General features: G+C 38.3%; 2 protein-coding genes across 2 annotated transcripts; both read left to right on the top strand.

Annotated features, from left to right (window-relative positions):
• The first annotated feature begins 6396 nt into the window (after positions 1–6396).
• Positions 6397–26250, top strand: LOC129770484 (facilitated trehalose transporter Tret1-2 homolog). Its single transcript, XM_055773352.1, has 3 exons — positions 6397–7000; positions 24319–24406; positions 24460–26250. Exons 2-3 carry the CDS (start codon positions 24323–24325, stop codon positions 25849–25851), a joined length of 1476 nt encoding a protein of 491 aa, XP_055629327.1. The 5' UTR covers positions 6397–7000; positions 24319–24322; the 3' UTR covers positions 25852–26250.
• On the top strand, positions 9684–11256 carry LOC129766600 (uncharacterized). The gene is made up of 2 exons (XM_055767176.1): positions 9684–11168; positions 11239–11256. Exons 1-2 carry the CDS (start codon positions 9684–9686, stop codon positions 11254–11256), a joined length of 1503 nt encoding a protein of 500 aa, XP_055623151.1.
• Positions 26251–26288: the final 38 nt, after the last annotated feature.

Here is a 26288-nt window from a genome sequence, read left to right as displayed (position 1 = left end):
TAAAAACACACTGCGCAACCGAGAGCGCGACGACTGAGAACGAAACCGAGGCCGAGAGTGCAACGAACAAAAGCACATTGAGATAGACAATTAGGAGCATAATGACTAGGAAACTCTCACTAAGAGCGAAATGGAAAAATTGCTTTGTTCGACCCGGTGAACCATTACTCATTTTTATTTGTGCGATTAGCGATGGAATTAAGCTAAATTTCACTTATTTTCACTTCTGTAGAACAGAGAGCACATTTTTCATCCATTTCACAAACTGTAACACCTTTGGACGATAGAAATCCGCCCAACCGCAACCGCACAAACAACACATCACAGAGCGAAAAAGCACACGTCCACTCCGGTACGTTTCTCAAACCGAACTCCCTTTATTACGAATTATGTAAAGAGTACAAAAATCAGGAAAAATCATGATAAAATGAGTGTTCGTCAGGATATCAGGGAGCGTTGGCATCTCTGTTTGTAATAGTAACCTCGAGCCAACCGCGAGTAATCGATTTCCAGAAAAGGTCAGAATACGTACCAAATAATCATCTGGTGGGTGATTAAAAGTTAGCACAGATGAGGGGCGCATTGACATCAATAGAAGGTGGACTCTATAAACCTTTAAAACATGTGAATGCGTCAAAATATTCTATAAAACTACTGTAAATCATGGAAAAGACTTTTTTATTTTTATGTTTTGAAACATTAGAATACCTGGTTTTACACATGTGCGCTGAACTAGAGCATTCAGAAAAGTGGACAAACCATGATCATACTTTCGACTGGACAAACCAACACCATTTACGTTATTTGTCGATTCAATCTCCTTAGGAACCAGCGTAAGGCCGAGGACATAGTGAATACGATGCGATGCGGGCGCGGGCTCGTTTGCAGAAAAGCTCTTTTTTGTCATGAATGCGGAAATCAAATGCTAACTGCCCGGACCTGACATAGTAAACGCGATTTCAATGATGCGAAACTGTGTGTGGAGTGTTTTGCTGCGAGTGAACGCAAGTGATGGTTGCCAGACGATTTTCATAAATATCTTCACAATCGAACTCATCGAACGAAAATAAAATTCGAGTTGTTAAATTATCATTTTCATTTTGTCCGATGAATTATTCTAATTTACATAATGTATATTATGAAAACCACTTTTGATGTTTTTTTTTATTTTTATTGCAACGACAAGACGTTAAGGGCTTTCCATTTACCATGTTCAAATAAAAACCATCTTCAATATCGTTGACCGTGGCTAATCATAAAGCGTTCAGGAACAAACATGCACATGAGAATGACACTTGCCGTCGATTGAGTGAACGAAAAAATAATACAGCAATTGAGAAAAAGTAACCAAATTCCACTGAGAAAAATGTTTCATTTGCTGTACGTTCGGTTGAAGCTTTTTTGAGAAAAATATCGCATACATACAATTTATTACTAAATTAAATATCACACATTTCAATTGTTTACAAATGAAGACATGTTATCATATCTGGCATCCTTGTGCTGGGTTGTTTACATGCAGAATGGAGTGGAATGAAACATAAAAAACGCGGGGTCTAAGCGGTCAGTATGTCATAGCCAGGGTTGCCATAATAAAATCTGTGTTTTCGGTCTCAAAAAATCTTTTTTTCTTAGTTTTTTCTCAGAAAATCTGAATCGAAATCTGTATTAACCCTTTACGGCAGTTTGTCTGCTCTCAGTCACCACAGCAAAGAAGTATATAGTAGTATCCGTTTATTATGACTCCGTTTATATTGGTCAACTGCTTATTATGACGTAATTACACAACGAAGTTTGGTTTCATTTAAAATTATTCGTGAAAAAGTTGGATATAACGACTTCCTTTGCAGTGGCATGTCGCCTATTATGATCCATTTTTAATAAATTATGTCCGGTTATTATGCCCGATACTTTTTACACAGAACGCTTTTTATGACGTCCACTTATTATAAAGCGTTTGTCAATTCCCTTGGATGTCATTATAAACGGATTTCACTGTACTAATATTACAATTTATGAAACAATGTATCAGTTCATAATTTTTCTAAACGAATTTTAATGTGTTGTGAACTTATTCATGAACCAAAAGGGTGCCACTATGAATAATCAAGGGTGTGTAACATCAAATTGCATCACGGAAAAAACGCTGTAGAAATTCGCCCAGTAGACCGATCCTTTTGAAAATTTCAGACAGTAAAATAAAAACTATTAAACAACTTTTGGCATTTTCTTTTTATTCATACTTCGAGCCCGAGCCCGTATGCTCGCACCTTCCTCTTTATCCCGTCCATAAGGTTCTGTACAACGTCAGGTTGTAGTTTTTTTTTTAACAGAAATCCATTTTCTCTTGAAGTCCGCCTCCGATTTAACAACTTTTGGGTTCTTCCGGAGGGCCTGCTTCATAATCGCCCAATATTTCTCTATTGGGCGAAGCTCCGGCGCGTTGGGCGGGTTCATTTCCTTTGGCACGAAGGTGACCCCGTTGGCTTCGTACCACTCCAACACGTCCTTTGAATAGTGGCACGAAGCGAGATTCGTCCAGAAGATGGTCGGGCCCTCGTGCTGCTTCAATAGTGGTAGTAAGCGCTTCTGTAGGCACTCCTTAAGGTAAACCTGCCTGTTTACCGTGCCGGTCATCACGAAGAGGGCGCTCCGCTTTTCGCAAGAGCAGATCGCTTGCCACACCATGTACTTTTTGTCAAACTTGGATAGTTTCTGTTTGCGAATCTCCTCCGGAACGCTGAATTTGTCCTCTGCGGAGAACAACAACAGGCCCGGCAGCTGACGAAAGTCCGCTTTGACGTAGGTTTCGTCGTCCATTACCAGGCAATGCGGCTTCGTCAGCAATTCCGTGTACAGCTTCCGGGCTCGCGTCTTCCCCACCATGTTTTGCCTTTCGTCGCGGTTAGGAGCCTTCTGAACCTTGTATGTACGCAGGCCCTCCCGCTGCTTGGTCCGCTGGACGAATGAACTTGACAAATTCAGCTTATTGGCGACATCCCGGACCGAACTTCTCGGATCACGTCTAAACTGCTTAACTACGCGCTTGTGATCTTTTTCACTGACGGAGCATCCATTTTTGCCGTTCTTCACCTTCCGGTCGATGGTTAGGATCTCGAAGTATCGTTTTAATACTCTGCTGACCGTGGATTGGACGATTCCCAGCATCTTACCGATGTCCCGATGTGACAACTCCGGATTTTCGAAATGAGTGCACAGGTTTAATTCATGACGCTCTTTTTCGTTCGACGACATTTTTCCAAATTTACGAAAAAATGACAGTGAAGCATGGCCAACGTGATCTATACACTCTTATCTGATTATAAGCGAAAGCTGAAGATATAATTCCTAAAAATAAAATTTCTACAGCGTTTTTTCCGTGATGCAATTTGATGTGACACACCCTTTAGATAACGGTACTCAGTATAAACAAAAATTGTCATCCTTGCTTGAGGAAAGGATTAATGGAAAACTCCATGTATTGTGGTACTGTGTAGATGTAAAAAGCGCTGTTTTGTATGTTTAAACAGAAAGATAAAAGGGGAAGGATGACAAACTAATTATATTTGTGGTACATGCGAAAGACATCATACGAAGAAGAATTATAGTAAATATTTTTAGACATATACATAAAAACATTGAGTGGTAAATGCTTATCAGAAGTTTACAAAAAATAAAGGAGTGTTCATGTTCATCTTTCATGATCTCACAAAGTTTTACATTATTTTTCAAGTAAAAACAATTGCTACCAGTACTACACACATGTCGAAATTTAGTACGACCGCAAAGGGTTAAATTTATACATTGAACTTTGAAGCACAATCTTAGCGTTAGTATCATAGGTTGGCATAGTTATCATGAATTTGACGATGTTGATGGTACCCAAATAAAAAGTCGCATTCACTTTGCTGCAGTAGAAAAAAGATAAACAGTGTTATTTATTTCTTGTGAAGCTAGCCAATGACGCATACTTTTACAACTTTTCGTATTAGATTGAACATGAGAAAGCCGCATTACATGCTACATATGAATGCCAAAGTGTTTCATTCAGACTGATTCGAATGCTATATGAATAAAATTGGTGAGTTGGGAGAAAATATTATTGAGTCATAACTGATATTGGATCTTTATTTTAGAAAATCTGTAAATCTGTATGAAAACCAATAAAATCTGTAATCTGTATCTACAGATTTTAGTGCTCCCGTGGTCGAGTGGTTAGCATTCCACTTTACCATGCCCGGGGTTCGGGTTCGATTCCCGTTCTGGCCGGGGGATTTTTCGTCAAAGAAATTTCTTCCGGCTTGCACTGTGGTCACGCGTATTCTAGAACTTGCCATTCCAGAATACATTCAAGGCGTTTTATCCGGCATAGAAATCTCAACTAAGTACTACTAATAAAAATGACGCAAGTAATACCTACGTTGAGAAGGCCAAAGTTCCACTGGGAACGTTAGTGCCATCCAAGAAAATTTACAGATTCTTGGTTTTAAAAAGGTTGAAAAATCTGTATAAATACAGATTATACTGTAGATATGGTAACCCTGGTCATAGCACGCGATGAGCTCCAATTAATCGCATCGCATTGCACCGCACCGCGTTTACTATGTCCTTTTTTACATTTGCCAAATCCGGCCAGAATAAGCGATCCACCTCATGCTGCGATGCCATGCAATTAATTGGGGTTTATCGCGTGCTACCCGCGTTGACGGCCTTGAGCTTCGTACTACAAGTTGGGGGAGTTTGCATGACAATATGGGTTTGCAGAAGGAATGAACACACTTTTAAAATGAAAATTATGAATGAAAATTATTTTTCTCAAATCAAATTAGTACTCTATGTAAATGAAAATCACTTTTACCTGCAAGTGGTGAAGAAATGTCATACAAAAATTGTGTCTAAAGATAATTTTATATTATAATGGTAAGTTTTGGGGAGAATATCTAATAATTTATGGAAAATAGTTCAAGTTAGGGTCAGGACTTCAAATAATTAAATAACGCGAAGAAAAATTTTTCATACAAATTTTAGCAATTCAAAATTGCTTTCGGACTTCGAATGACATACTGATCGCTTTAGATCGCGCGTTTTTTTGACATTTTCCTCCAGTCCGTTCTACATGTGAACAGCCCAGCACATAGATGCCAGATATGTCTCCATTTTATAAACAATTGATTTGTGAGATATTTAATTGAGCAAAAGCACACAATCAACGGAAATTTTCAATTTCATTTGCGTGTATTTTCCTGAATGTTTTATGATAAGCCACGGTCAACAATATTGAAGATTGTTTTTTTCTGTGAACATGGTAATTGGAAAGAACTTAACGTAATATCGTGTTTTTTTTATTATGCATGCTAGAACTCAATGAGTGTTCTGCGTGTTAGAACTCAATGCAATTAATATAAAAATATAACAAAAGTGGTTTTCATAATATGCATTATGTAAATTTGAATAAAGTTATATGATTTATCGAACAAAACGAAAATAATAATTCTTATTTTCGATCGATTAATTCGATTGTGAAGATATTTATGAAAACTATTCACTCGCGGCAAAACACTCCACAAACAGTTTCACCGCATTAAAATCCGCATCGCATCGCGTTTACTATGTCAGGTCCAGGCGGTTTGCATTTGATTTCTGCATTCGTGAACGAAAGAGTTTTCCCGTAAACGAGCCCCTTCCCGCGCCCACATCGCATCGCATTCACTATGTCCTCGGCCTGTCGGTTGGATCCAAATTTCGTCGAGAGATGATCTCGCTGGCACAGAACTGTTTTGACAAAATTGATTGGTATAGAGTCAGTTTCACATTCAAGTTATAGGTAAATTTATTAAGATTAAATTGTTTCACTATGTTAAACCTTCTATACTCGCGCGCCGCAAAATCGTAAATTGTATGCTCACAGTCTGTGCGTGTCTCTGTAATATTGCTATTGTGTATTTATATACGTTCTTGGTATTTATTTAAAGGAAAACATAAAATTCAATGAAAAAACTTCAGAAAATATTAACTTAACAGTTTTAAAAGTCATTTAATTCAGCCACTTTATGATTCTCGGTTTGTCAGACCGTTTGCGCGAGTATAGCAGGGTTAAAAAACAACAACGAAACAAAAAGCATTTTTTTCCTCTATCCGTTTGTTTACGATTAATGTAATCACGAAAAGATTCATCGTTATCAATTTTTGTACTTTTTTATTTTGTGTAATGCGTATAGGTTTTGTATCTGGTGATTGTTTTTTCAATAAAATATGATAAAATAAATATAGACATCCCTATTATCGAGCGCCCAAGTATCATTTTTGGGAGAAAGTTCGAACGTAAATCGGCGGCTTATGCCAATGATGCAGTTCTACGCATGTTCCCGCGGTGCCGATAGCGCGCCGCGCTCTCGCTATGCTCAGTGTTTCACGAGACACGCAATTGAACGGATGATCGCGGGCTAACTGTTGGCGATCACGTCGGCCACGTGCTAGCTCTTGCTTTGCTTTGTTTGTTTCGTCAACATTGAAACATTAGCGCGCTTGGTGCTGTGCAAATTTTGCGCCCACCGAATGTTCATATCGCAGACGTGTAAGAGAGAGACGAGTGGTTTGGTAGTGATTATTCAACATGGAGCGGTAATGTGTTGTAAACAATGTGGAACCGAAAAGAGTTGAGCGTTTTGTGTGGAAAGTGATGCATCAGTTGCCATTGAACGAACTGTGAGAGCTATGTCTGAAGTGAGCATTCCATCGCATGTGTAATAGGTGGAAATAAGCTACCTGCTTCAAAAAAGACTGTCCTTGAAGTTTCGCAATCTCCGGTTCTGTTTCAAGAAGATCTACAAATACGGTTCGAGAACATTGCAGTCAATGTGGTGGCTTTTCTGATGATTACCTGTTGATCAGGGTTCACGTTCCTCACCATATATCTACCCGGAGACAACAATTAACACAGACTGTTGACCCAGATTGACCGGCGGTAAAGTCTAAAGTTCATTGATTTTGGGTTACACGGGTGAGTGGATTTTGAAAATCGATTGGTTGGAAGTGTTTTTTCAAGGATGTCACTGCAGTTTGTTAATAGATTCGAATATGTGATCGATCTCGTCATATGATCGCGGGACTAATGCAAATGGGATGGCGCGTCTTTCCGTTTTGATTTCGTATTCTCTGTGAAAGTGAAATTATTTTTACACGTAGTGTGAGAAATTGCGATGACGAGACTACGGATGAAATCTTGAATAGGGAACAAAAAAGTGGTCATACATAACAGGCGAAATACAATCTCATTGCTTCAAGATGAGCGTTGTCGAGATAACTATATGTAGTTGGAAGAGACAATATTTGTATATTTACTTTTGAATACGATTATATAAATTCTCTTATTTTGTACATTTATCTTTGGTGGCTTCCTGGTTTGTTTAGTGTGTCAACTCATCTGTCACACCTATGTCAGTGCTTGATACAGTATCGACATTCCTGGTACTCGATGTTCGGTATCCATTTCCGATTCATCAGCTATATATTTTTAGCTGCACGTTTGATCAATACGATCGAATAGAAAGGAGACATATAGATGCAATGAGATCTGACGATATTCCGTGGCATGAAAAACGAATCTTAGTGGATAAGCCGTCAAAGTTCAAATCTGAAACTCCGGTTAGTTTCTGATTTCTTTTTTTTCGTGCTGATTTATATTATTCCAAACATTTTTCGTAGATTTATAAAACTTGAAAAAATATATATTTCCATACAGAGCCACTTCGAAAAAACAACACGGTATTTACGGTAATGAAAAATGAAAAACCGGTTATATTGTATAAAAAAGAAGTAACTGGAACGAATAGAATATTGAGTCAATCGTCATTCAACTTTGCATGAATTTTGGTCGCTCGGATTCAATTGATTGATTCTTTGGTTTTAAGAGGCTTTAAACTTTGCAGTTCATTCGCCTCTAAGAACTCGGATTCAACGAATTTTGGTTTGAATACTCCCATGGTTGTGAACGAACGAGCTGAGGTATTTTCCCTCACGTCCTTCATCTTCTTAGTAAGCGGATTTTATAGTCTTTGTTGACGGACCCCTTGCATACATATTTATATATATCTTTATATTATATACGTATCTTGAATTTTTTAGATCTTGCTGTGATTTTTATTCTTTTGGTCACCTCTCAAATGGCTTCTTTATAGAAAGGAGCCGCTTCTGCTATGTATTATTACCGTAGTCCAAAGTAGTTTGCCTCATGTTTCTCGATTATTCACAGCAGAAGTTCCACAGTTTGCAGCTTTGGTTTTTTCTTATCTTTATAGATAGAGGTAAACATAGTTCGACAATGTTGTAGTCCCAGTTATTTGAGACATCTTTGTAGAACAAAGTTCTTTTTCTATCTCTTGAAATAACCGATATAGCGTCTTTTTTGTAAGTTACGTTAGGGTCACCATGAAAAAAACTGTTTTTTGCTCTAACTTTTATATTTCAAACTCTACGTACAAACTGTCTTCGGAAGACTTTTAGAACATACTAATACAAACATTTTTCGATGCAGAACTTGTCAATATCTCAATTTCACTCAAAGTTATTGATATTTCTTTCCAAAAAACACGCTCTTTTCATTTGTTTGTCATTCCTTCTGGGGCAAACATAAATAATGTTTGTTGGCGGAATTTGAAAGAACAAATTTATACACTTTTACAACATTTATACAACACTCTATATAATATGTGGTTTTCAAAACTATGTTGTTTTTTATGCTTGAGTACATTGAAATTGAAATCATGAGTTTTTGGGTAAAAACCATTAATAACTTTGAGTAGGAATAAGATATTGACAAAAATGTTGGTATTGATATATATATATATATATATATATATATATATATATATATATATATATATATATATATATATATATATATATATATATATATATATATGTTCAGTCTCACGACTGAAGAAAAGAGAACCCGCAAGAGAAAACATGTCTGTACATGTTAACGCCCCTTTTCTTTTATTCCCCTTCCAGCAGCGCACGTGCATTACATAGCGCAATAACGGCAACAACACAAGAAAGAAAAATGCTGACCATCGCTATTGCAGCATTACCGCTGAATAAAACTATGCGTTTCAGCCAGTGAGACGCTCTCACATCTATATTTTTTTGACGGCTCAAGTGTTTTACCTCGAACAGTTTTTTTTACAAGTGTTTCTCTTTTAGTCTAGAATAAGTTAGTATAATTTTAGATTAAGCTAGGGCAATGTAAATAAAGTGTATTATAAAAGACAACATTCCGTGTATTGAATTTCACAGTGTTTAAGAGTTTCTATCTAGCAGCTGATTCAACGAGAGTGGTCGTCAGCGTAGATCAGCGAGTGGAAAGTTTCACAGCACGCAGCTTTTCAGCCAGCTACTTCCCGGCGATTGTGATTGTCGCATGCGTGAGGCATCACCAGCTGTCCAATTAAACCGAGGAAAGGTCACGAGCATCTTTGCCTCCTCCCCAATCATATACAGTCCACCATCGAACCACACATAAGAAATTGGTCCTTCGAACCGGATCGAAGCAGACTCCGAGAAGAAGAGCAGTTACCAGTGTGAAATCTAACACGGAATTTAAACAGTGAAGCGTTAATAGACTAAAGTGAGTGAGAGTATTTGAACAATTTGTGAAGTGAACGAACAATCAAACAACGAGCAAAATGCCCACGAAGAGAACACCAGTGAAAAACGACAGTGCTACTGCAGAAGTTGCTAGCAGCATCGAAGCTTTGTCTGCGCTCCGCGGTGCAGCGCAAGGAAAAATAACAAGGATCATGCATCTCCTTCAACAAGCAGAAGTGGAGCAAAAGGAAATTTCCAGTCAACAAGTCAAAGTGTGGATGAAACGAGTTGAAGCAGCGAATAACGACTTTGACGGTTATCATCAGCAAATAGTGAGTGGAAGTCCAGCGTCGGAGCAAGAAGAAATTGATAATCGTTATGTGCAGTTTGAGGAAATATACAACGAAGTGACAGTGAAATTAGAAATGTTGCTAGAGCGACAAACACAACCAGCTGCTTCACAACCCATTATGAATCCGCCGCCATTAGTGATTCAGCAATCGCTTCCACGTGTCATACCAACATTCGACGGCAGATATGAGCACTGGGAGAAGTTTAAAATAATGTTCCGAGATGTAGTGGATCGAAGCAATGAGCCTCCTCGCATCAAGCTGTATCATCTAGAGAAGGCTCTAGTGGGAGAAGCTGCCAAATTGATTGACGCCAGGACGCTAAACGAAGGAAACTACGACAGAGCCTGGCAACTGCTAGAGGAGAGATACGAGAACAAGCGGCGATTGATCGATTTGCATATTCGCGGGTTGTTAAGCATGCAAAAAATAGTGAAAGAAAATTACAATGAGCTGCAAAAATTAGTTGAAACTTTCAGCAACCATGTAGAGAATTTAAAGTTCCTTGGACAGGATTTTACTGGTGTTTCAGAGCAAATTGCTGTTTATCTGTTAGCACAATCCATTGATGACGAGACGAAGAAACTTTGGGAGGCGACCATACGGCGAGGTGAACTACCAAATTTCGACCTAACTGTCCAATTCCTGAAAGAACGGGTGTCAATTTTGGAGAGATGCCAGACAACCAACGAAGTGGCATCCAAACATCAGCGTGCGTCTTCTAAACCATCCTGGGGAGGACAATCGATTCAGCGATCCAACGCAGCAATCGCGCCTGCAGTGCAACAAAGTCAATGTGATTTCTGCAGTAACAGCCACCCATCTTACAAGTGTCCGGAATTCTGCAGTTCATCATTGGATCAACGTCTGCTGAAGGTGAAGGAGAGAAACTGCTGTTTCAACTGTCTACGTCGAGGTCATCGAGTACTAGAGTGCCCATCGAAACGAACGTGCTTCAAGTGCCAACGGAAGCATCACACCTTGCTTCATAACGATGAAGCTGTACAAAACAGCAATGTCGAAAAGAGGCAACTTTCCCAAACCAGTGTCGCAGTGGAGTCAACAACAACCTTTGAAGAAAATGCTGCAGTCCAGTCCACAGTAACATCAGCCCTTTCTAATACACGGTCGAACCCAATCAGCCAAGTGGTGTTGTACACTGCTTTAGTCAAAGTTTTAGATAGAGATCAGCAAATACATCAATGCCGTGCCCTGTTGGATTGTGGCTCTCAGGTGAGTTTCATTTCGCAATCACTACAAAATAGGTTGAATCTTAACATAAAAGAAGTGAATGTTCCCATAGCTGGAATCGGCAATGTGAGGTCGCTTGTGAAGCAGAAGTGTTCTGTTCAAATTCGATCACATTGCACTAATTTTGAGTTCAATTTGGATTGTCTTATCACGCCAAAGGTTACCGGTAACATCCCGGCTATTCATTTCACAACTGAGAATTGGAACATACCATCAGGCATTAAATTAGCAGATCCCTACTTTAATAAATCAGATAATATAGACCTACTTATCGGAATGGATTGGTTCCATGATTTGATGAAACCAGGCTGTCTTAGACTAGCGGAAAACCTACCCAGTCTTCAAGACTCACAATTAGGATGGCTAGTGGGTGGTCGATATAATGATTACAATCACAACATAACAACACTGCAAGCTCTTACTGTGAGTGTAGATTCTATTGGAGAATTTTTACAAAACTTTTGGGAAATAGAAGGAGTGCCAGAAGATAATATTTTTACCGACGAAGAAGAAATTTGTGAGCAACATTTTATGAAAACTTACCGCCGAGATGGAAAAGGTCGTTTTATTGTTCAACTTCCTTTGAAAGACACAGCAACTCAATTGCCAGACTCGCGCGCTCTGGCATTGCGTAGATTCTACTCACTTGAATCTAAACTGATGCGTCAACCAGATTTGCGGTCACAGTATGACGATTTCCTTGCGGAGTATGAGTTACTTGGTCATTGCAAGGAAGTAAACGAAGAAGAAGATTCTTTTCACTTGCAAAAATGGTATCTTCCTCACCATGCTGTTCTACGTCCTTCAAGTTCGACAACTAAATGTCGAGTAGTTTTTGATGCTTCAGCAAAGGTATCTGGTAGATCTCTCAATGATGAAATGATGGTTGGTCCTACCGTTCAAAGTGATTTAATGTCGATAATATTACGGTTCAGAAAATACCAGTACGTAATGAGTGCCGACATTTCAAAAATGTATAGACAGATTTTAGTAGATCCAAAACATAGCTCTTTGCAACGAATCTTTTGGCGTTCATCACCCAACGAGAGGCTTCGTGTGCTTGAGCTTATGACAGTAACGTATGGGACAGCATCTGCGCCATATCTTGCCACAAGAGCTTTGCTCCAGTTAGCTAAAGAAGAAAAAGAGACTTATCCGTTAGCAGCACGTGTCGTCGAAGAGAATTTTTACATAGATGATGCCTTGTTTGGCTCTAACAACCTAGAAGAAGCGAGAGAAATTCAAAAACAACTAATTGAATTACTCAATTCCGGTGGAATGCACTTGCACAAATGGTCATCTAATGACAGGCGCCTCTTATTAGCAATCCCTCAAGCAGACAGAGAATCTACAGTAACTATTGGGGACTCTACGATTAACGAAGTCATAAAAACATTGGGATTATTGTGGAATCCATCCGCAGACGAATTTCTGTTCCTCTCTCAACAATCCACCAAAAGTGATCATACTACCAAACGCCAAGTTCTCTCAGCGATAGCAAAAATATTCGATCCGCTTGGTTTGATATCACCCGTCATTGTAATAGCGAAAAAACTAATGCAAAAATTATGGATATGTAAACTTGATTGGGATGATCCGATAAATGAAGAACTTTGTATTGAATGGGAGGAATTCTTGAACGATTTACCGATTCTCCAAGAAATACGTATCCCGAGATGTATTATTTCAAATGGAGCGATTGATTACGAAATCCACGGATTCTCGGATGCGTCACAACTAGCGTACGGCGCATGTGTGTATATCAGATCTATACATTCGGACGGCTCGGCGAACTTGCGATTGATTTGTGGCAAATCCAAGGTAGCTCCAATTTCCCCAGTCACTATTCCAAGAAAAGAGCTCCTTGCAGCAGTGCTTCTTACCAGATTAGTCTCGAAGATCCTTAAAGCAATAAAAATAGAATGCTCATCAACAAACCTCTGGTCAGATAGCCAAATTGTTTTAGCGTGGTTAAATAAGTCGCCTAACAACCTGCAAATATTTGTACGAAATAGAGTCGCAGAAATCAAATCACACGATACACACACATGGAGATATATAAACACACATGAAAACCCGGCAGATATAGTTTCCCGTGGACAATCTGCATCAGCATTAGCTAAAAATGAAAAATGGTGGAATGGTCCCAAGTTCATGCAAACAGCGGAGTATAATATTGAAAGTGTTGATATACTTCCGGATATTGAGATTCCCGAGCTAAAACACGAATTACAAGTTTATTGTTCAATGGTTTACGAAGAGTTTCCACTTCTGACAAAGTTTGAGTCGTATCGCAAATTGCAGAGAGTCGTTGCATATTTGTTACGATTCATCTCGAATACACGAAAATCCAAAGAGAACCGTAACTTTAGTCGCTATCCAACTATCGCTGAACTACGCCAGGCAAACTTGCACATTGTCAGTGCAATCCAGCATCATGAATTTGCCATGGAAATAGAGAGTATATTATCTGGCGAGCATAATCACCGACTAAATAATTTGAACCCGTTTATGGACAAACATCTTTTGCGCGTAGGTGGAAGGTTACGTCATTCGAATATACCATACGAAACAAGACATCAATTGATTCTCCCTAGTAGAAACTCGATTGTCAGAAGTTTGATTACTGCAATTCACAAAGAAAATATGCATGTGGGACAATCTGGAGTAATGACCATTATGAGACAACAATATTGGCTTCTCAACGCTAGATCTACAGTACGTTCTGTTCTACGAAAATGCGTCACATGTTTCAAAAGGAATCCCAAATGCCTAGACCAACAAATGGGAGACCTTCCTTCTTATCGAGTAAATGCAGCTCCTGTATTTCAAAAGGTGGGTTTAGACTTTGCAGGACCAATACTGATAAAGCAGTCTGGTCGTAAAGGAGCTCCTATAAAGGGTTATATTTGTGTTTTCGTGTGCATGGTTACAAAAGCCATGCATTTAGAAACAGTTGAAGATTTATCCACCAACGCATTTCTCGCCGCGCTACAGCGTTTCGTATCTAGGCGTGGTATTCCTGAGGAAATGTTCAGTGACAACGGTACAAATTTTAGAGGCGCCAAATCTGAATTACATGCTTGTTCTGCATGTTCAAAGAAGAAAATACACATAGAAAAATATTCGAGTTTTGTCAAATGAAAGAAATTGTTTGGAGAACAATCCCACCCAATGCACCACATTTTGGAGGCCTTTGGGAAGCAGGAGTAAAAAGTGTGAAGACAATTTTGAAAAAGATCTACCAGAATGCTTCGCTTACAATATACGAGTTCGCTACTCTGCTCTGTCAAATAGAAGCGATATTAAATTCAAGACCTTTATATGCTCACTCTTCAGACCCGAATGATCCCGAAGCTCTAACACCGGGTCATCTATTAATTAATCGACCACTCTTAGCTATACCAGAACCTTCACTTGAAGAAATCCCAGAAAATCGACTATCCCGATGGCAGCGCATACAACAGCTAAAGGTACATTTCTGGCGTCGCTGGACTAAAGAATATGTCACCGAATTACAAGTGAGGAACAAATGGAAAGTCAAAAAGCCAAATGTTCAACCAGGTTTGATTGTTTTAATGAAGGAAGATAATCTGCCTCCACAGTGTTGGAGAATAGGACGAGTGGACAAATTATTTTATGGACCTGACAATTTAGTGCGTGTGGTAGAAGTCAAATGTAAAAACGGCACTTTCAAGCGACCCATTCACAAATTAGCACCTTTACCTATTTTGGACAATGATCGAAATGATTCCACTTCATTAGAAAAAGCAGCTGTTACCTATTCGCCGGGGGAGTATGTTCAGTCTCACGACTGAAGAAAAGAGAACCCGCAAGAGAAAACATGTCTGTACATGTTCATAAGGAACAAACGCCCCTTTTCTTTGATTCCCCTTCCAGCAGCGCACGTGCATTACATAGCGCAATAACGGCAACAACACAAGAAAGAAAAATGCTGACCATCGCTATTGCAGCATTACCGCTGAATAAAACTATGCGTTTCAGCCAGTGAGACGCTCTCACATCTATATTTTTTTGACGGCTCAAGTGTTTTACCTCGAACAGTTTTTTTTACAAGTGTTTCTCTTTTAGTCTAGAATAAGTTAGTATAATTTTAGATTAAGCTAGGGCAATGTAAATAAAGTGTATTATAAAAGACAACATTCCGTGTATTGAATTTCACAGTGTTTAAGAGTTTCTATCTAGCAGCTGATTCAACGAGAGTGGTCGTCAGCGTAGATCAGCGAGTGGAAAGTTTCGCAGCACGCAGCTTTTCAGCCAGCTACTTCCCGGCGATTGTGATTGTCGCATGCGTGAGGCATCACCAGCTGTCCAATTAAACCGAGGAAAGGTCACGAGCATCTTTGCCTCCTCCCCAATCATATACAGTCCACCATCGAACCACACAATATATATATATATATATATATATATATATATATATATATATATATATATATATATATATATATATATATATATATATATATATATATATATATATATATATATATATATATATATATATATAATTCTCGTGTCACGATGTTCGTGGTCGAACTCCTCCGAAACGGCTCGACCGATGTTCATGAAGTTATGCACTGAAAACTTGGTAGGCATGAGAATAGGACGTAAACTATATATGATACCTCTAGGGTACCGATAACCGTATGTTTTATACCGATTAGGGTGGTCCTATGCAAAAAAAATCTAAATAATTTTTATTTCTTTTTTCTAAATATTTGGCATAAAAGTACATATTACCTCAAAGGTTTACCTCCATTTCCTATTTTTATCGCGATTTTAGTATTTTGGTATAAATAATACCCCGTAGATTGTTTTCCAAAGAGAACGAATGTCATCCGAACTTGAAACGCAATGCGTATAGACGTCATTGAGCTTCGTGTTCCATTTCTGTGAAGCGTAAATTGTTATGAATTTTCGAGTGAAATAAACACGCATGCTCTGATAATTATTTTATATTCTGGATAATATTTTGGCTGAAATGCAAGGAGATTTATAGAAAAATAGTTGAGTTAGGGTCAAGGCTAAGTCTACTAAGTATTCAAACAACATCGAATAAACATTTTCATTCAAATTTCAACATTTTAAATTGCTTTCGGGTCTGCTAATGACGAAATATGGGTGATTGTTCGATATTGTTACCACAAACATAGCCTTGCATGGCATATGGAAACTGTACAATGCATTTTCTTAAAGATTTCATCAACAACACGACCGCATGCCTAGGTGGATGTCCAATACGGATAACGAATAAAAACTGATAATGACGTGATTGTCCGTCATAAAAATTAACAACGCAGACATTGACATGGAAAACCGTTCAGTGCCATATTCGCCTCAGCTGAGCAAAACATTCGATGAAGAGCAACAAATTTGCAATAACGAAATTTATTCCTTTTTTCAATTTACATTTAACGTTCGAGAGAACAAACATGTCAGATTCGTGAATGAAATACATCGGGAATGGAATACAAGGAATGTTTTGTGTGTTTTTAAAATTTTTGTCATCGACTTGGCGCTCTATACCTCGGTATGTCAAACACAAGTATGAAAGAAAGAGTAACGAACGTTTCAAGTATGTGCAGATTTTTAAAACAATTAAACACACTTACAATACATTAGTTATTTTTTTATTTTACAATCAACATATTCACTAGAAATAATTTTTATGGCAGAACAACGTTTGCCGGATCAGCTAGTATATCCCATATTTTGGGTAGTATATGATGCGCCTAATTAGCATATACGTGCAAAAGTGAAGGCGGTGCAAATGCTTCCGAATTGATTTGGATATACCCTCGATATAACGTATATATAACACATTTTTGACGTAGGACTACGTCTAACCGGAAGATATAGGGGGTGAAATGGAAATCTAGGCACTGAACAAGTAGGAAAAAATGCAAGATTTGGAACGCTTATAACTCGAGCATTTCTCAATAGATCGCAAAGGTTTTTGCATCAATTGATAGAAAATATATCTACGCATCTATCATAACGAATAACATTTCATTTTTCTTGAGATAAATAATTGAATAATTGTGAAATATCAAGCATTGTCAAAATGCACTATGTGCCCATTTTTAATTGGTCCATTTTGTGCTCCTCAAATCGTACCGACCAAAACGGGCAACCAGAGCAGCAGCGAAATAGAATGAAGCACGATTGGAAAGGAAAAAGAAAAAAATGAACGAAACATTGGTCGCAGTCTCACACATGCGTAATTCTCGAGCCAGCCAGTCAGCTTAAAAATCCCCGCTCCGCTGCCGTAACGATCATTCTCATTCAAACCGTACACCACATCGGTTCGCATCACAACACATCAACAAACCAACCCAAGCAGCCATGTCTGGACATGGTAAAGGAGGAAAAGTGAAGGGAAAGGCAAAATCCCGCTCGAACCGTGTTGATCTGGAGTTCCCCGCAAGGGTAGCTAGGCCGAGCGCGTTAGTACCAGTGCACCAGTCCACCTAGCCGGCGTTATATAGTTTCGGCCGCCGAAGTGATCGAGTTAGCTGGCAAAGCTGCTCGCGACGATAAGAAAACCCACATTCGGAACAGAACACATTCGGTTCGGTGGACATCAAGACAACAGGCAGTTGCAGCGAGTGGCGAGTGGCAAACGTAATCGCAAAACGGCATCAGGTAGCAGAAGAAAAAAGTTTGTTCTTTATACAAACTGCTTTGGTGGCAAATCCAGAACAAGGCGGCATCGAGGGCGTTCGAAATGGGTTTTTTCAAAACCACGAGTACAAAGTTTTCTAAATTGGAACCATTCCATAAAACAAGGCGCTTTTCAGGGCCATTAAACCTTCCAAAAAAGAGTTTAGGAAATACAGTTCAATGCTTTCTAAAACAATATCCAAAATAATGATAAAACACAAATTGATTATTTCATAATTTGTTTGCCAGGATATGATGAGTATGTGAATTTGGCAGTTGTTCTGAGCTTATTGATTTTCACCAATTCTTAAATTGCTTCTAGATTGAAAGTACAGTAATTTACACTTATCTCGACATTTAGCTAATTGGGTGGGCCTGTAATGCGACATATTTAGTTGGACATTTTTGTAAACATAGAGTGCGGGGTCCAAATTATGACCCCACATTGAAAGTCGACACTGTACCACTGTCATCGCAAATGTTCAATTACAGGTTAAAATTACCTCCAATCCGATACTGAGTGGTGGTAATGCGACGTGCCATTGAATGTAATTTACTGTAAAATATGTCACAAGCTGGATGGGAAGAAATTTTCCAACTGTGAAAGCTGTGGCGAGTGGCAAATGCAATCGCTAAACAGAAAGGTTTAGCCGAACAAGATGGGGATATCGAGTGATAACAAAAACACAACACCAAAGGTTCTTTTCAGAACCATCAACATATTCATAGAGAGTAAACAGTAAACTAATCCATTTTTTAGGTAGATAGGTAGGTATTCACGTAGGAGGAGAAAATAAAACAATATATTTAAAATATATATTTAACGAAAGCTGTCCCCTTTGTATAGTCCTACGTCACTCCGGTTATGTCCCCGACATTACCCACCCGTCTTTTTTTTGTAAACAATATTTTCGGAATAGGTACTGAGAGTTTCATGTTAATCTTACAGGTTCAACAAAGGTCACACGGTGGTCTGGGTATAGGTTTGAATTTCAATTAGAGCATTAGAAACCCCATAAAAACAAACTGTATCTTTCGACGGTGGAAATTTCACGTTGTTGTGTTTTGTTTCACGAAATCGCTGAAGGTGCCTAAATCGTCGGTATATGATGTATTGAAACGTTTTCGTGAACGTGCAAGTGTTGTTTTGATGGATCAGAGTTATTGAGATAATTAATGTAAGCTCTCGGACTACGACATCGCCACGAACACAACTTTAACCAAAGTCCACATACGGAGAATCCATATGCGAGAAAGTTATCGTAATTTCTGTACCTTCAAGCATACAACAAAGTTTTGACGTAGTACGAAGGATGTATGCTGATGGATGACGAAATGTACGTGAAGATGGATTTTGGACAGCTCCCAGTGCTGAAATTTTAGAAGATCACTGCTAGACGACATTCCCAGCAAATTTAAGTTCGTTTTCGCTGATAAATTTACCAGGAAGATCTTGACCTGACAAGGGATTCTTTGGACAGAAACCAAAGGTTTTCAACACAATGGAATCGGAAATGTTTAGGGGAGAGAAGATGCAGAAACATCCAGTGAAGTATTGGCCAGATTTGGTAAGGTGCCACTACAGTCGAGGAGTGCATTAGTGGTGACAATGTGACAATGGGATCGATTATATTGAAAAAGACTTCAATCCTCCCAATTGTCTCCAATTCCACCCAATCTAAAAATATTGGGAAATTGTGAAGCGGAATTGCGCAACTTGTGCCGAAGTGACTCAGGATCCTGCAGACACGAAGAGATCATGGAATAAAATGACCGCTGAGGTCGACCAACAGTGAGTCCAAACTTTGATTGATGGTATCCGAAGAAAAGTACCAAAATTAATAAAATTGTAAAGGAATACTGTTACAATAAATTATCTATACTTTGATATAAAAACATTGTTTGTACCTTTAACAAATCCCGAGATACAATTGGTTTTATGATTCCGGATTCTAAACAAATCAAGCAGTATGATCATGAGAAGGGGTGGCTTCATTTTCTAATTGAACTTTTTCATCATTGTTCACCTATGTTACTGATTTCTTTATTATACTTCGATATAACGTACAATTTTGAAAGTAAAATGTACGTTATATAGAAGTTTCCTTGTACTACTATATTTGCGTGTAATACGAATATACGATTCATTACAGACATCTCAAAAACGATAGTCGCAAAATATTTGCGAGGTTATAATTACAATGGTGATTCGTTGTATCACCATTTTTATATATGCAGCCATTCCATGGCAAACCGACGTACCTATACTGCCGTTCTACGCATACATAGCTGTCCCATGTTCCAAAATCAGCAACTGAGAAAAATGCATTCAAAGTTTCCTAGCATTTTTGTCTACCAAAACCTTTAAGCGTTTCAATTTAGCAATTCACCGGGTTTTTTTATAAGCACTATACTATTGTTGAATGAAATGTGATGAGATCCCCTCACTGAATCAATCAAGCTTGATTACGTGTGCAAAAGTTTATGGTGGGACAGTTATGCTTATAATATCAACATGGAACAATTGAACTTGATGTTGTTTTTTGATAAACTGGGAACAAACAATTTTTTTGTGTTTTCCGAAAGATTATGCATAAAACTTCGTTTTATGAAGAAATGAGTGATCTGCAACACCTTCGCAGAACATAAATCTCATTGTTATAAGGCATTCGCTAACAAGGTGTACACGTGTTCTGTTCAACTTTTTCTTATTTGTTTGAGAATTAGTTCGTTCTTCCAAACCAGAAAAGAGTGCATTAGCCCAGCTGAAAGTGTGACTTGAATTTCTTGTTCTTGAACCGATTTATTCGATATGGATCTACAATAAATACATGGTGGGACAGCTATGAATAGAATATCAACATTGGACAAGTGAGCTTGATGCTGTTTTTTTAAAGCTGGGAACAAACTATAAGTTTCTTATTTTTTTTCTCGTAAGATTATGCTTAAAAAAAACGTTTTATGAAGAGAAGTGAAAATCGTCAAAAAGTAACATAGGACAACTATGCGTCGAACGGCAGTATAGTGGTTCTCGGATTTTCTTGAGAAGTGATAATTTTGTTCCGTATCGTAAAACATTAGACCCGTTTTTTTAGAAAAAAAAACTTTTCAATAGAAACTTTCAACTCACACTAAAGTTGATTATAAATGTTTAGCATAAGTGGTGGTTAAGAAAATTGCTCCGATAGGATTTGATTTAAGAAAGAAGAATGAGTCTTAAGGGGGGACCTCTGTCTGGAAAGTCGAAAAATAATGACTTTTCGTTATTTTTTTCGGATGTTCGGAATAATGGGAAATGTTCGGGTATGTTGGTTATTGTTTAAGGTATATTTGAAGATGTTTTTTTTCCATTTTTTGAGTGCTCGAATCATGATTATTACTCTGTCGACAGCTGGGTGCGTAGATGCTCTCTGAAAATCAGTACCTTGCTGGTGGTATCGGTTCTGAAGTAACAGAGTGTCGCAGAACGAATTCCAGTAAATATTTTGAAACTTTAGGACAATACCTAAAGCGTTACGTAGGGGTTTTTAAAAATTCGAAATATTGCCGAAAATGGCGGCCCTTGTTACTAAAAATGAGTTATTTCTCATGTAAAATCGCTGGTTAGAAGCTCATAAAAAAACGAAAAAATTAGATGTTAAAAAACGGCTAACACTCTAGATAATTCATTTTTACATGCTGATAAAAAATTTCAGGTCTAGTAGATCCTGAGATATCAACACCACCAGCTGAAAACACACGGTTTCGAGAAAAACGCGTTTAATAATTCGTACAGCAATATTATATCCCTTGAGGCGACCTCATTCTTTTGGTTGTAACTTTCCAACGAAATCTAAAATCGAAAAATCCTACCACATCTTCTCACATCGTTACGTTAATATTTGTGTTTGCACTCAATTTCCTTTCACATCCATGTATAAACGTTATTTTCAGTAAGTTTGTTATCAATTAAAAACAGATATATTTTTTTTAATTCCCACTGAATATGAATATAATGTGGCAGTGTGAAGTGGATATCTGTGGAATTGTGTCAGAGAAGATGAAAAAAAGGGATATTTTTGAGTGTTTTTTTCACTCTCCCACCTTCATAGAAACGAACTAATTTTGATTATTTTAGCGATAATGTAATGATATTTTGAAGGCTTAAAGTTTTGGTGTATGTGATTCAAGAGAATAGTTACAATTACAACTAAGCAACATTTCATTGAAAATTCTGCTGTTCCTGAGAACTAAAAATACGACTGAACCTTTTTTACACCTTAAATGATGGAAACAAGTCAAAATACAATTGTCATCTATAAAAAAAACAATTAATTACAAGATTTCATGATCAATTTGGCTCATGGCAATATGAAAACGTTAGATATTTAAACATTGTTTTGTTTCATCCATATACATTCCATATTGAATACAGACAATGACGATAACAAATTTTGTTTACCAATTCAAATATACTCCACCTCATATGTATCACATTGGGTTAAGTCATACTTGGTTTTCATCGGGAATAAACAATTTTATATAAATTCCAACAGTAACAAATCCTTGTTACGGTGCAGCAGTCATGACTAGATTACATTTCACTACTAGCACCAATACTGCATACTAAAAACGCTTCACTCTCACCTCCGGATCCCTTTTTTGAGTTTTTCATCCTGGTGGGATCTGTAATCGTAATCGTGAGGAAGTACTAAACCTGCTAAACTCCCGGAAAGAGGAGCCACATGGTTTTCAACTTGGTTGGAAGCACTGCGTTCTGGAGCATGTTACAACGAGTATTGCATCAAGATTTAATTGATTAAAATGATGAATCACCATATCTATGACCTTTTTGAAACAATGGTCCTCCATCTACATTTATTATGATTACTGGTTTAATTAGTCTTTAATACCGAATAATTTCGAACACAGGGAGCTCGCCACATTTTTTTTCAAAATCGAGACCATGTGTTCGAAGAACAGTGCTTTCCTGAAAAAACAGCAACGTACGTTGGACCACTGTATCCAACTGCTTCAGCATGTCCAAAGTGCCCTAGCTTTTCTCTGCATCGATAACCGATGTAATAAGCTTATCTTTAGCAGCCACAACAAATCATGATCTGGAAGATTAAAGCGATATTCGAGATGCATGTGATTCGGTGCCTGCCTATTGACTACTGTTTAGCCCATTACAACTAGTGCTTTATCATTTTGGCTAAGGAATCTCATCTCATTCCGTCTCAGAATCGAAGTCAAAAGTCGACAGATGGCGCCACTCGAAAATTAACAAGGTTCATTTCGGGAGGTTCATCTGTCACCAGCTTATGTGTGGAGTTTCATGATATTTAGTTTATTTGTTCACAAACTACAGTGTCACTACCTGAGCATTCGTATAGAAAATGGGAAAGGAGAACTAGCGTATTTTGATCAAACATTGTTTTTGATGGGAAGAACTGCTGAACAATCAATGCAGTGGTTGAGAAAATGTTATTCCACTTCTTCTCCATCGAGAACAACAGTTTATTGGTGGTTTAGTGAATTTAAAATGGGTCGTACAAGCACTGCAAATGCATCTCGCTCTGGAAGGCCAAAAGAGGCGACGAATCCAGAAAACGTAAAACAAGTGCATCGACTCGTTTTGAACCATCGTAAAGTGGTTCAACCGTTTGCTGACCGTCGATCAAAAACGGTAGCGCGTTGAGGATTCAACAGCCGGTTAGGCGTTGTTGAAGCGTGATCGAGTGGACTTCTGTCGACGTTTTGTGACAATGGATGAAACGTGGATCCATTATCACACTCCTGAGTCCAATAGGCAGTCTGGAGAGTGGCACTGAGGTATATTTCGGAGACTTAGACGTTTCGTACTACAGAAAGGGAATCGAAATGTTGAAAACTCGCTATACCAAGTGTATTGCACACAAACCAATAAGGTACAGTACAGAGGGTACATAGCAACAAAGCTCAAAACACGTGAAATCTAAAGAAACTTTTAAAAATTGGAGATATTCTATAAAGAATCGACAAGAAACGCACTTTTTTGTTTTTTCGATTCGAGAATATTGAAAGGAGAAGAAAGAACCTAATTGGAACGATTGGTTATTATTGCGTGTAATAAACGAAGTGTATATGAATATGTTTTTTATCTGTGGGGAATGGCCGTTGTGATTACTGGTATAGGCGTGATAAGCTTTAACACTGGAGTTCATGAACATTTCATTTGCATACACACGATATATCTTCGTTCAACAGATTTTTTATCTGTTGTTCTACAATAAGCATTGTAAACATTTACAGCATTCATATTGTCGAGGGTTGAACTAGACGGTGGCACGATGAGTGCAACGTAATCTTTCTGGGTCACTGATAGCTAATCACTGTCTGAGAGCAACATCCTCTGTTTTGTTAGTTCAACACTCGTTCGCGGTGGATTAATCTAGCTGACTGTTTTTGTTCTTGTATTTCCCAGCGAAATGGTTGTCACAAAGCCAATCCAGGACAAATCGTTCATCGACAGCCATGTTCAATCGGCCCGGTTTTCTCCGCTCGCAAGACAGGTAAACGGTCGAACTATTCAAACGTTGATTGACATCATTCTTCGTTATTGCAGATTATTGCCGCGACGGGGCCAATTATTTCCAGCGCTGCAGCTGGAATGACCAATGGATTTTCGGCGATATTGCTACCCCAACTGCAGCACCCAGGGAGTGCCATCCAAATCACCAGTGACCAATCGTCATGGATCGCTTCGATGGCTCCCCTTCCCATGGCCGCCGGTTGCCTTTTGGGCGGTCTACTGATGGAGAAATTCGGCAGAAAAGTGACGCACTTGATCTTGAACATTACTTTTGCGGTTGGATTTTGTGTACTCTCTATGGCGCCATCCTATGATATCATTCTGGTGGGGAGATTCATAACAGGGTTCAGTTGTGGGCTTGTTGGGCCACCCGCTTCCGTATATATCGCCGAAACCAGCGATCCCAAGTATCGTGGAGTATTATTAGCGGGTGTTACCTTTGCGGTATCTTTCGGTATATTGATTGCACATTTTTTCGGTACACTTTTCCACTGGAAGATGGCGTCATTATATTGTTCATTTTTCATGGCTGTTAGCTACATTTTCGTGATGGTGTGTCCAGAGAGTCCTTCCTGGTTGTTATCTAAAGGACGAAATCAAGAAGCCGAGGAAGCATTTCGTTGGCTAAGAGGACACGATGGAGAAATTATGAAAGAATTCAATGACATGGTGGTGAAATACGAAGGAGACAGTACTGCTGGGAAGACAAAAGGAACTCGAATCACATTAGTAGAACATGTTCTGAGAAAACAATTCATTTTACCGCTCATTACATTGCTTGTGTTCTTTTTCACGATGCAATTCTCGGGAGTGAATATCGTTGCATTCTATTCTATTTCATTGATGCAGACCACCATTGGAAGCAACATCAACGAATATCTAGCGATGTTGATTGTAGATTTAGTTAGGGTTATTACTTCGTTATTAGCTTGTATACTTTTGAAAATGTTTGGAAGGCGACCACTAGCGATGCTGAGTGGTATTGGAACAACTGTCAGCTTAGTAAGCTTGTCAATATTCCTTTACTTCCAAAATAGCATTCCGCTTTATCAGAATCTCTCTTGGATGTCACTGATTTTTTTGATAAGTTACATAGTTTTCGTCGGCCTCGGATTGTTTCCCTTACCATGGTGTATGAGCGGAGAAATTTTCCCCATAGCCACAAGGGGAATCGGTTCAGGGCTGACGTCATCGTTCAACTTTATCTGCTTTTTCGTTGTGATCAAAACTGGACCTTCGCTGTTCGCGAGTGTGGGGACTAATGGAACATTTATGATTTATGGTCTCATCTCACTGGTTGGAACATTGTGTCTGTATATGATTCTCCCGGAGACGAAAAACCGAACATTGCAGGAAATTGAAGACTCGTTCAAAATAGGGTGGCAGCAGACGCCGAAAGCGGTGGTTGATCAACCCAAAGTGTGATATTATAATAATAAAATTTTGACTACGCTAATTATTGAATTATTTTTTCGATGGCTCAATGAAAAAAATAAATAAAAATATCTTAGTTTAATAAATATTAAGTTTAGGCTTGTTATACATTTGAAACAGTCAGGCGTTAGTAGAGCTTTTAGATAAAATTGATTAGTGCGCTGCTGTTTCGTGTGCTCACTACGCCATTAGAAGCTTATATGTACTAGATGTATGTTACATTACCGTTTACTAATAGATGCTCATTCATTCGTTATTTCTGTTAAATAAAAACATATCCGTTGTCTTTTCATGATACAGTTCATTTCAATTGAACACCATTCGAACGGGTAAGATGATTGACATAAGAGTTGTGACAGTAGATTTAGTTCAAAAGAGAAATAAATTTGATGTTGTATGTTTGAGTAATGCAACAATGCCTATTGAGT

This window comes from Toxorhynchites rutilus, chromosome 2 (assembly GCF_029784135.1).
Source record: "Toxorhynchites rutilus septentrionalis strain SRP chromosome 2, ASM2978413v1, whole genome shotgun sequence".
NCBI classification, from domain to species: Eukaryota; Metazoa; Arthropoda; class Insecta; order Diptera; family Culicidae; genus Toxorhynchites; species Toxorhynchites rutilus.
Note: the sequence above shows the minus strand (reverse complement) of the source record. Positions and strands in the feature narration are given on the sequence as shown.